This window comes from Podarcis erhardii (assembly GCF_964252035.2).
Source record: "Podarcis erhardii genome assembly, chromosome: 2".
NCBI lineage: Eukaryota > Metazoa > Chordata > Lepidosauria > Squamata > Lacertidae > Podarcis > Podarcis erhardii.
Window position 1 is genome coordinate 21,151,133 of NC_138498.1, and position 12,444 is coordinate 21,163,576.

At 42.6% G+C, this 12,444-nt stretch overlaps 1 protein-coding gene and 1 long non-coding RNA gene across 5 annotated transcripts in view; one reads left to right on the forward strand and one right to left on the reverse strand.

The window, feature by feature from the left end:
- The window catches only part of LOC309335167, a 157,470-nt gene that overhangs the window by 126,355 nt on the left and 18,671 nt on the right, over positions 1 to 12,444 (reverse strand). The gene's annotated exons all lie outside the window — the stretch shown is intronic.
- RHOT1 (ras homolog family member T1) overlaps positions 1 to 12,444 on the forward strand; it is a 54,779-nt gene that overhangs the window by 30,014 nt on the left and 12,321 nt on the right. For 3 of the 4 annotated variants that reach the window (XM_081849653.1, XM_081849655.1, XM_081849654.1), the window contains exons 15-19: positions 244 to 374; positions 2,514 to 2,597; positions 3,766 to 3,885; positions 5,316 to 5,518; positions 9,767 to 9,889. In XM_081849653.1, coding sequence (XP_081705779.1) covers positions 244 to 374; positions 2,514 to 2,597; positions 3,766 to 3,885; positions 5,316 to 5,518; positions 9,767 to 9,889 — 661 coding nt within the window. The remainder of the gene's footprint in view (positions 1 to 243; positions 375 to 2,513; positions 2,598 to 3,765; positions 3,886 to 5,315; positions 5,519 to 9,766; positions 9,890 to 12,444) is intronic. The other variant, XM_081849656.1, reaches the window with a different exon arrangement.

Consider the following 12,444-nt stretch of genomic DNA (forward strand, 5'->3'; position numbering starts at 1 on the left):
CTTTTTTTGGACCTCCTACAGAGACTTTTTTTTTGCCATTTCGCTCCTTCACCCCCCAGTACCATTTCTCACACTGTTTTTGACCTCCCCCATGTCCATGGAGCATCCAGTTAGCTAAGTTCTCTGGATCCCAAACTCTTGATTGTTTTATGGTTGTGCACATTGTTACAAAGCATAGTATTCCTGTGTCTGTAATATGTACATTTGTGTGAAATCTTCTCTCCCCCCCCCCTTTTTTTAAAGTAACTAGAGATAAAAAGATTGACCTGCAGAAAAAACAGACTCAGAGGAACGTGTTCAGGTGCAATCTAATTGGGTTGAAAGGCTCTGGAAAAAGTGGAGTCCTCCAGGCACTGCTTGGAAGAAACCTAATGGTAAGAATTCTTCTGTTTTTGTATTAACAGGTGGTAGCCTGTGACACTAAAACAGTATTGTGGTTAGGCAGTAACTGCTGCCTTGCAAACATACCGTAAATTTCGCTCCATAACACGCAGATTTTTCCTCCTAGAAAGTAAGGGGAAATGTCTGTGCGTGTTATGGAGCGAATGCCTACAGATGGCGGGGGAATCTGCTGCAGTTGTGAGCAGTCCGTGGCTTGCTTTGAAACAGCAAAGCAGGTGTAAGCGGCTCCTGTCAGCGAGCCGAGCCGGGAGGAGGGAGAGAAGCAGAGCGGGCTTGGCTGCTTTAAAAAAACCCGTCCTCTATGTTCCTCTCTCCTCCCCACTGATCTGCTAAGTAGCAGCGAAGCTTTTCAGCCAGCCTAGCCGGGAGGAGGGAGAGAAGCAGAGCGGGGTTGGCTGCTTTTAAAAAAAAACGTACTCTCTGTCCCTGCCTGCAGTTTTTTGCTGTCCGATTTTGGATTAGCCACTGTAGGGGCTGTGTGTGTGTGTGCTTGAGCTATAGTTCTCCTCCTCCTGCTTCCCCTTCGCTCTCCCTGCGCCCCTGCACTCTCCCTCCGACTTTAGAATTGACACTCTGTGTCTGTGTGTGTGAGAGAGAGGGCTCCTTCTCCTCCTCCTGCTTCCCTTCACTCTCCCTGCGCTGTCCCTCCGACTTTAGAATTGACACTCTGTGTCTGTGTGTGTGAGAGAGAGGGCTCCTTCTCCTCCTCCTGCTTCCCGTCACTCTCCCTGCGCTGTCCCTCCGACTTTAGAATTGACACTCTGTGTGTCTCTGTGTGTGTGAGGGCTCCTTCTCCTTCTCTTGCTTCCCGTTCACTCCCCCAGTGCCCTGCGACTTTAGGGCCAGTTCCCTCTCTGCGTGTGTGTGTGTTTTGACCTCACTGCGCTTGTTGGGGGAGAGTGTTGGTCGCAATTTTTCTTGATTTGTCTCAGAGTGGTTACTATCATGGTTTCCTTGCCGGGGAGGAGGGAGAGACGCAGAGCCTGCTTGTTCTAAAGGAGCAAAGCTGGAGAGGAGCCTCTCCTGCATTATCAGCAGCATCCTTCTCCACACCCCCCACGCGAGCTCCTTGTCCCTTGAGTTCTTTTCCTTCCCTCCCCACTTAAAACGTGGTTACAAAGCACGGATCCACATGGATCCTCAGGATTTTTGCACTAGGTCACCCCAAATTCACCATCAGATCACATAGCATATCCATGGCTACAGCCTGCACCAAAACACACACGCACCCACTGTTTCATGGGGTCGCAATGGCGCAAAAACGTGGTTACAAAGCATGGATCCACATGGATCCTCAGGATTTTTGCATTGGGCTACCCCAAACTCACCGTCAGATCACATGTCTGTGACCACAGCATGAACCACAAAAATCATATATCCACTGTTTCATTTAGAATATTTTTTTCTTGTTTTCCTCCTCTAAAAACTATGTGCGTGTTATGGTCAGGTGCGTGTTATAGAGCGAAAAATACGGTACTTCTAAACTCTTTCCCCAATCTATCCCTTCTTTTGCTGCTTCTCTTTCATTCTCCCCCTGTTTTTCTGTTCCCTCTTTCTGAGGTGATGGAGAACTGGTTAGTATTGAGGCTGTTTCTCAAAGGCTAGAAGAAGTGTCTAGGGTACTTCCACAGGACTTATTCTCTGGGTTTGGATTATGGCCAAGAGAGAAAGTGACAGATTTTCTCTAGAGTGCTCCATCTGGACCAGAGAAGGTGCACTGCAGAGCTGCTGCTGCGGTGTGTGTTTGTCAGAGTTCCCGCAATATCTTCTGAGAGAATCCCAGAGCCCGCCAAGCACTTCTGAGAGCTTGAAAGCTCTTTCCACACCAAGAAAACGCAGCGCAAAAAGAGCGTTTAAACTCTCTGCCTTGCATGCAGTTGATTTGCGGGATTTCAACTGGCCGGCTTTCAGCCACATAAGGTTGAAATTGTGCAAGTTAATTGTGCACAAAATGAGTTTGTACTCATTTTTTTAACACAGTTTTCTGCTGAGAGACTCCTGATTTATCATTCGGCAATATAGGATTTGTTCTGTTCTGATTAAGCGTAAATTAGTTTGTTCATGAGAGAAGCATTTGCTTTTAAAATAATGGAATTCTTTTGTTCTTTCAGAGACAGAAGCATATACGTCCAGAGCACAAATCTTATTATGCAATTAATACAGTCTATGTGTACGGACAAGAAAAATACTTACTGGTAAGACTATATCATTATATTGATATATTAATATGACGCATTATTTTATGCCTCTTTTCAGAGTATCAGTGGAATTCTATAAAAGTTTTGCAATCCATTTAGTATACAAAAAAATGCGGTGTTTACTTCTGACACCATACAAACGCATCAATTGTGAAATATCTTGCTATTTAGAAATTGAAAGCTGAAACTGCTTTCTTCCATGAGACTTGTTTTTAATGCACTGGTTTTTGGCTTTGTCCAGTTCAGGCTTTGATTTGTAATACAGTATTTCACAGGTGAAATTGTATCTATAATAGGGCTGCCGTAGTCCAGAATTTCCAGAAATCAGAAAAAATATTTGGGAAAGCCCGGGCATATGGCAGTGTCAGAAGTGTTGGTTTGGGGGCGAATTTCCTATTAAAAAAAGACCTTTTGTGTCGGGATTTTTACTTTTTGAAATATGGCAACCCTAAATTCTATATTATGCTGAGCTGATTCATGGTGGTGAAATTTTCAGGCACAGATCTATGAAGTCTGGGTCATATTGTGCATTCACTATTTCTGCTTCTTTAGCACTGCACCTATTTTTCCATTGCCACATGCCTTCCTTTATACAGCAGCCTTAAGGGCTATCAAGTACACACATGATTCCTTTCTGCCACCTAACCCTTAACTGCTTAAGCATTTGCCTGCTGCCTTAGGATTGGATAGGCTATGAAGAAATGGTTGAACAATGATATGCTACATATGATATGACTTTTGATCTACTAGGATGTGTAAGTACAGGCAGTTATATGCCAGCAAGTCTGCATCTTACACAGTATTCCGAATAGTGATGTGTGCAGACGTATCCCATAGGTCATTTGCAATGGTAACTCTTGATTTGTGGCTTCTTTATGCAGCATGTATGTATGTATGTCCTGTTGAATTCATAGGAAAAGATCACTGACTGCATTTAAAATACACACATATAGGCATGCAGGCACATTCGCTCCAAGAAATCTTCCTCTCCTACTAAAGAGTGGCCGATCTCTATAAGTAGATGCTGTCTACATCCATGTTAGTTGCATTTGGGTACATTTAAAAGAAAAAAATGGGGGGGGGGACCTGAATGTGAAAGCAAAGAAGTATGCTTGATGCTTGCAAAGTATATTTCATAATTTTTTATCTCTCCCCCCCCCCTTAGTTGCATAACATTTGTGAATCTGACTTCTTATGTGATTCTGAAATCATGTGTGATGCTGTATGCCTAGTATATGATGTCAGCAACCCCAAATCCTTTGAATACTGTGCCAGGATTTTTAAGGTTTGTATGTTTTACGTGTCTCTTCTAAGAGTTACAAAAAATCTAGAAAATAAATGCACACACACAAAAAATATGTATCTTTTAGCAGTATAGCAAATAAATGTTGCAGAAACATGCAGGTATTGTAAATAATACGTCAAATGCATTTGACTCACAATAGTTTGTCTCTGCCCCCTGCCCTCTAATCTCTCTTTCCTATGTTACAAGAGGGAGGGGAATCAGTTTTATAACCTGAACTCCATGGAAGAAGGGCAGTATATAAAAAAGGATTAAAAACAGGTTACTATCATCAGGGATGTATCGGCAGGAGATTTGGATTAGATGGCATTTTTAGGTACCTGTGATTCTCACCTGTGCTTGGCAAAGGGAAGTATGATAGGTTTCCTCTTAAGGCTGCTTCACATGCAACAGGATTCCTACAGGAATAACATCTACATTGAAATTTGCAAAAATGGTGCATGTAGATTTATTCTGTGTGATTCTCCTTCACTTGCGTGGATGCTCTGGGAAGCTTTTATTGACTGAACCTTCTTAGCAAATGTATACACACTGATTTATAGTGTTCAGGATAATTCCATATGGAGTCTAATTTGGTACTTTATTTTGCGGGGGAAGCATTTATAATAAAAGTAAAGAGATTTCAGGCATTGTTCACAATATTTTCCCAACAAATAGTTTCTTGTGTAACTTCAAACATTTCAGAATATCAAAGATATTCAGATAACAACTTCAGATTAAAAAGAATCATATACCTCAACGTGGCATTTTCAGCATAGCTGCTTCCAAAAACTATCTTCATTGGAGAAATGCTATGGAGTATAATATACAGTCGTACTTGGCTCCTGAACGCCACAAACCCGGAAGTGACTGCTCTGGTTTGCAAACTATTTTTGGAAATTGAACATTCAACGGGGCTTCTGCAGCTTCTGATTGGCTGCAGGAGCTTCCTGCAGCCAATCAGAAGCCGCACTTTGGTTTCCGAACATTTTGGAAGTCGAATGGACTTCCGAAATGGATTCCATTTGACTTCCAAGGTACGACTGTACTGAATTTTTTAATTTTTTTGCTGGATCAGTCTCAATTTCATATCTAAAGAAGCAGTACATATAGATTATTTTCATTCCTTAGGCTGAATGATGCATTCTAGTCCACACTTCTCTAAGTTTCCGAACTTCTATGTCACATTAAGCATTTGTATACAACAGTTTTGGGTTTAACTCTCTGTAAGAATCCAAAAGCAGTCTTGCTTTGTGATTGTTGGACATGGGTCGTGAGATTATTGTTTGAGGAAAAGCTTATAGAAAGCCCTTTTGGATTTGCGTAAGGACAGTCAGTGTGAATAAGTAGATTCTATGAATTTCCCCCATTTGTATATATTTTCTATTTTGTGTCTGTTTGTGTTTTGCTTTGTTTTTTATTTAAATATTTAGCAACACTTCATGGACAGCAGGATACCTTGCTTAGTGATAGCTGCCAAGTCAGACCTTCATGAAGTTAGACAAGAGTACAGCATTTCCCCTTCCGAATTCTGCAAAAAACACAAAATGCCTCCACCACAAGCCTTTTCTTGTAACACGGTTGATGCACCGAGTAAGGACATCTTTGTTAAGTTGACAACGATGGCCATGTATCCGTAAGTACCCCAAAGAACCCCAGTATTCATAACTGCATGGATCATGACAACTTTGCATGTTGTTGTTGTTGATGTTGCCATAAGGATGGAACTCTGTGCCTCACTGAAATTTGTGTTTAGCAACAGAGGGAGATGTTGGTGATGCAACTTAAACAAAGAATTTTAACGCTGAATTGGCCAATACATGCAAGTAATCTAAATTAACTGCAAAAAGCTCCTGCGTACCAACTGTTGCACGTAATGTGATTTTGAGAAGTTTGTCTGAATACATTGCAGAATCGCATCTAGCTTAAAGACATTGGGTTCTATTCTCTCCATAAATGCATGCACTGCCTTGCTCATTGTCATTACTCATTCATTAACGAAGAGTGTTGAGCATGTCCCAAGGAGACTGGACCCTCGCTTACTGGGAACCAAATCAAATCAAAACTTTACTGCGCTCCAAAGACCCACCAAACAATTTCAAAACTAGATACAGTTAAAACGACCAGACAGACAGATGGAAGAAACCAAGGCAGTCATTTTGTTTTATCTAGGGCATAATGATCTTTGTTTCTTATAACCTCCGAAAGAAACTTTGCCACGGCCAGTGTAATATCATTTGACCTGTCTTCCAAAAGATATTTAATGTGGGAGGCTTCGGATTTTCCCGGCTAATTTGCCAGTAAGGGTTTGATCAGTTGATCCCTTGCTTGGCTCATATTGCCCACAATGCAGTAGGATATTCTTCATGCAATCGACCTCCTGGGAACATAAACAAAGCCTATTCTGATAGGGGTTGCCTCTCAGTCTGCCATTTAGAACTTCCGAGGGAAATACATTTAGTCTGGCTTTGGTAAATAAATGCTGATAGGTAGCTACAGACAAATTCTTAAGGTATGAGGATATCTGAAAGTCGTACCAGTATTGGATTCCAGCTGAGACCAGGCTACAAATTACATAAGATGGGGATCGCAGGTTGCTATGTGAGATGTCCCAAAGCCTTTGCCTCAGGGATTCAAGGGCAGTGTTACTGGGAACCAAAACAGGTACATTTACATTGGGGGGGGGGGACAAAACACAAGGCTTCAGGTAAAACATTAGTATTTGCTTTTTGGAAGTCCCCAACACTGTATATTTTCACAGATGAAGAAGAGCCCAACCTCAAAATATAGACGAGAGAATTTGGCTCTCTTGGTGGTATCTGGTTTATCAGTGTACCATATTAGCACATTTCCTCAGTAGGCCTTCATAAATATATGGGCCAAGCTCCAAAGAATTGTGAAACTAGTTCCAGGTGTCCAAGGTGGCTCTGGGTTCAAGAGCCGCGCTCTATGCCACATGGCAAAACACTTCCAAAATGAAAGGGAATTGGAAACAGATTTTGAAACGTGACATGGTAGTCTGCTATTCAAAGAAAATTCCCCGAATCCTGCTAGATGTAGCCAAGGTCTTAGGCATATGTAAACTTATTTTTTGGATCACAGTTATGTTTCACCACAGTGTTGCGGGGGGCAGCATGTTTCTCAAATCCTTTTTATTTATTTATTAGATTTATATACCTCCCTTCATCATAAGATGTCAGGGCGGTTCACAGAGTAAAATACAGGATAAAAACATGGAAAGAAGTAAAACAAAACAGCAAAGCAGTAACCTGACCTTCCCACAGACACATTTAAAAGGCTGTAGAATATTAATCAGCCTTGGTTGGTTGAAGCGGAATGTTTGCCTGGCACCTAGAAATATATAAAATACACCCAAACATAAACATATTAGATATACAGTTGTACCTCGGAAGTCGAACGGAATCTGTTCCAGAAGTCTGTTTGACTTCCAAAATGTTTAGAAACCAAGGTGCAGCTTCCGATTGGCTGCAGGTACCTCCTGCAGCCAATCGGAAGCTATGTCAGACATTGGGGTTCCAAAGAACGTTCGCAAACCGGAACAGTCACTTCCTGGTTTGCAGCGTTTGGGAGCCAAAACGTTCGACTCATAAGGCGTTGGGAATCCAAGGTACGACTGTGATATAATGAGGAACCACTACAGAGAAGACCCATTCTTCTCTGTACAGAGAAGAACTACAGAGAAGACTACTTCTAGAGTAAAAAAAAAAAAAAAGGCTCAGTTTTCTAGGGTGGGGTATAGATATTGGTGCACATACAGGACAGAGCAAAGACTTGTCAAATAAGTACGCAGTTTCAGCTTGGGCACTGGCGCAGTTCCAGTTGCCTTTCGGAATTGGAGCTCCTGGCAGGCTGGAAGCAAAGCAACTTGAAAGTATTTTTAACTCTCCTCTTTTTAAATAGTCACACTACTGCAAGTTACACGACACAAATCCTAATTACAATACTTATTTACAGCAGTAGTAAGCTCTATAGTGTTGGGACACGGGTGGCTCTGTGGGTGAAACCACAGAGCCTAGGACTTGCCGATCAGAAGGTCGGCGGTTTGAATCCCCGCGACAGGGTGAGCTCCTGTTGCTCGGTCCCTGCTCCTGCCAACCTAGCAGTTCGAAAGCACATGAAAGTGCAAGTAGATCAATAGGTACCTCTCCAGGGGGAAGGTAAATGGCATTTCTATGCACTGCTCTGGTTCGCCAGAAGTGGCTTAGTCATGCTGTACCCCGGCTCCCTCGGCCAGTAAAACGAGATGAGCGCCACAACCCCAGAGTCGGCCACGACTGGACCTAATGGTCAGGGGTCCCTTTACCTTTACCTTTAAGCTCTATAGCAGAGCTTTCCAGACTTTTCATGTTGGTGACACACTTTTTAGACACACATCATTTCGTAACACAGTAATTCAGTTTTACTAGCAAGGAGCGTGGGAAGCATGTGCGCGAGACACCTACACAAGGCGGCCGACACACTAGCATGTTGCGACACACAGTTTGGAAAGCTCTGCTCTATAGAAAGGTAGATATTGATGTGAAAAAATGTGATACCCTCAGGAGGTTTCAAGGTGCACATTTGCTAAAGCAAGGTGGCCTACAGTCATTGTTAATATTGTCATTGTTTTCCTCAATTCTTGCACCATATTTTTCTCTAGCAGCACCATAGGAGTTCTCTTGCTTTCGTTTATCTCTCTTTTGGACCACACTTGTTGCTGCTCAAATTTAATAGCTATCCTACATTTCATGTAGATGCTTGTGAGCCCAGAGATTGAATGCTTCTCAAAGTTGCTGTTTCTCACTAAGCATCTTGCTCTGTTGCCAAACAAGTTCAGTCTGCAGACTTTGTTAGTCTGGTAGGTCTAACCTTTTCTGCGTTGTTGGTTTAGACATCGCTTAAAATGACAGGTTCATTATAGTACAATAGTGGATATTCAGTGCAATCCAAGACTTCACTGGAACAGGAACTTTTTGTTTTAGTTTTATTTTTCATTTTTTTCTGTGAGGGACCATGTGTTTTCCACAGGGACTGACCCTCCAGGGCTAACTACATGCCCTGTAAATCTTTCAATAAAGTTGGCAATAACCTTGTCCTCACATCTAGTAATCAAATGTAGAATACCTTCAAACATTCATTTTCCATTTTTCGGTCTTGGAGACCGAATCAATTAATTCTTTTTTCCCCCCCAAACCACTTTTAATGTTCCTGTGCTCCTGTGCACTTGAACATCATTGCTGAAGGGTTATGGCTGTCACTTGTTCAAATGGGTTAATTTGATTGCTTTCACCAGGAAGTCCAGATTTTGGGGGGGTGGGGTGCAGAGGACATCTTACGTTCAGGCTCCTTTTTTAAAAAGTCTTCTTCAATGCATTTGGCCCAGCTGGAATAGTCAAATGTTTTGAGAAATATATGCAACAGTGTATTTGACTTTCTTACCTTCCCTTTCTCTTTCCCCAATTCTTAAGCATGTGTGTGTTGGTTGGGATGGAAGAGGTAAGGGTAGCTGTTGGCTTCATGAAGTTGTTCAGTTTCAGTAGCAGGAGAAAGGAACCGAATTCCGTTCTTTCTATGGATTGTGGAGGAGTTGCCTCTTGTTAAACAAGAGCATATTACATTCTGCTTCTCCGTCTAAGCTGTGTATAAAATAAAAGTTGAATCCCCCCTCCCTTCTCTCTCTCTTCCTCTTGTTGGGGATGCAGGCATGTGGGCACAATGCACTTTTCTAAAATAGTCTCCTCCTGGAAATCTGTACAACTTTAGCCTACCCTTGCCTCACTTTTCCCCGGAATGTAACCAGTTTTATCCTCACCGCTCATGGTTTTGGCTCAGCCCTGGTTTCTGCCTGAGATCTCAATTCCTATCCTTCTGTGTGTTTTTGCAGCCATGCCCGATTACGCTGTATGTGCACCTGCAACAGGTGTACATTTTGCATCTGTCAGAACCTCCTCAACTCAGACTTGCTGCAATCTGTAAAGAACAAACTCTTCACCGCAGTTCTTAACAGGTCTTTGATTTTTATTTACTAGGTACCAGGCGTGCTTTAAAAGTACTTTTATTAAAACAAATGGTTGAACTTTGTAACTGAGACGCAGGCACTTTGCTCCATATCCATTGAGCAGGCAAATGTACCCGATATACAAGCTTTTCTCTTCAGGTAGTGCTTATCCTAATTGGCATATTGAATCTCAGCCATTTAGCAAGTACAAAAATGTGAGTAGCTTAATGTAGCTTGCTAGAGAGCTTGGGGGGATGGGGACAAGCCTTTGCTAGTCATTTCATACAAAATAGCTGTACTATTAAATTTATATGCAACTTTGATGTAGATTTTAAAATTTCTATGTGCAGGCAAGTTAAGACATGAGAAACACTGTACAGCCCTGGTAAGCAACTGAGTTTCCCACATGGCAATTTGGACATGGGAGTGGACCAGTGGTACCCTCGACCATAAAAGTGACTTGCCATTGGGTTCTGTTACCTCTGAAGCCATTTTCACCACGATTTTGCCTCTTGTTCAGCAACCAGGTGGCAAATTAACATCTTTTAGGAGTCTAGATTTGACCGAGAGCTTCCGGTTGCTGACCCCCAGACCCACCGTACAGTCTAAATGTGTGTATATTTTGGTTTATCGATACGAGTCAAAATCACTTCCAGAGTTTAGAGCACAAATGCTCGGTCCCTGCAAATGGATATGGTGCGATGAGATCTGTGGCATTAACAACAAATTCCTCCTTTAGAAAATAATCCCTACTTACATAAGTTTTACGAATGCAGCTGGGGCGAATCGTTCTCTGTTCAAGACATTCATATATATATATATTAGAAAGTTACTAGCAACAAACTAACACTGGCTGAATACTTTTTTAGTACAGTAAGCCCGCAACTTGAATGCATTCAGCTTTATGTGCATGGAAATAATAATAATAATAATAAAGGGGCGGAAAGGTTCCAGAAAAAAGGACTTTGGCAATCCCACCCGCCATTAAACACAATGGCTTTAGACTATACGCGATTTTGGCTTTTGGGACACGATCCTTGGAACATGAGTTGCAGGCCTACTGTATTACAAACAGTCGTGCAGCTTACCTACGCTGCTCCTTGCGTCTGCTAAATCCTTTTTTTCTTTTTGTGAACATAGAACAGGATTTGCCAGCATTCACTAGTGTCAGATCAGACCCAGCAGATGAATGGGAGTTAAAAATCAAAGTATATCTCCATGGCGTAGTACAGGGTTGGAGTTGCTTGGGCTGGGGCTGGGTCCCCCACCCCTGCAGCTAGGGGGAACTTGTTTAATAGACAACAGTATAGGATAATTATAATTCTTATATGCACTGGGAACCCCCCCCCCCCAAAAAAAATAGTGAATTGCTTTACTGTGACATTCGCTCTACTGCGGTGGTCTGGAACAGAACTCGCAACATCTCCGAGGTATACCTGTGTACTCCCTTAGCTGGTAGCCTTGTTTTAGTTGCCTGTGGTTGGAAAGCAAAGTTTAAAATGCATTATGTAGCTTGATTTGTAGAACGTCGGCTAGCAACACACACAGGGTGCATGAAGGCAGTTCTGTTTTCCAACGAACATTTCACCACAGCTTTTCATTAACTGTCTATTAGGAAGATCTGTAAGGAACATGAAAGTATTCGTGCGGGGGGGGGTCTTCCATAGTCTGAACCCCTCACCCCATACCTATGCCGCTTGTTCTTTCCAGCTGCAGAGCTAGCTATTAACTGCAGCTGGAAAACTTAAATAGGAAGCCAGTCTCTCAGTTGTTTTTCAGAAGACTCCTGGATAGCTTAAGTGCTCATACCCAGCCTCCCTGCAACCCAGGCAAGAAGAATGAGGTCATTACCCTGACCTCTGTTTAGATTAGAGCATGGTACTGTGCCAGCAACAGGTCTCAAATCTTACAGTTCTCCTCATTCAAGATGGGCACTCAAAAGAAAATACAATCTCCTCTTGAGGGCAAGAGGGGACAGCAAGGTTGGGGGGCAGTTGTTCAGCCAGAGCTGGGTAGGCAGAATCTGAACTCGGAGCGAGAGTTTAAGGATCTTTCCCCTCAATCCCCAGATAACGTTCTGTCTTCATTGTTTGAGACCTGGGCCTGTCGGCCTCTTTTTTTTGTACCCACGGCTCTTCCACAAAATAAGCATTGCTACACATAGACATTGGCAAGTCAGGGAGAAGGCTTGGCTAGATGATTTCATTCTGAACCTAATCTTTCAGATGTTTTGGGTGTGGGTGTGTTTGCACGGAACAGCATTCAGTCATGTGAGCTCCCACCCATAGACTGAAGTGGCAGACACACAGTTTTTCACCTCGGCCACTGTTTATGAGAACCTTGGCTTGAGAATTTGTTGAACTCCAGCTCCCATCAGCGCCAGACAGCATGACTGATTGTTATGGATGATAGCCACACCGGAACTACGAGAATCTTAGGTACTTTGGCTGAGAGAAACCTGCACCTGAAATTTGGGAAGGCTACAGGCAATGTCATCTAACTTTGTTAAAATCTGGTTCAGAATAAGAACAGAGTACAGTCATACCTTGGTTGTCAAACGCCCT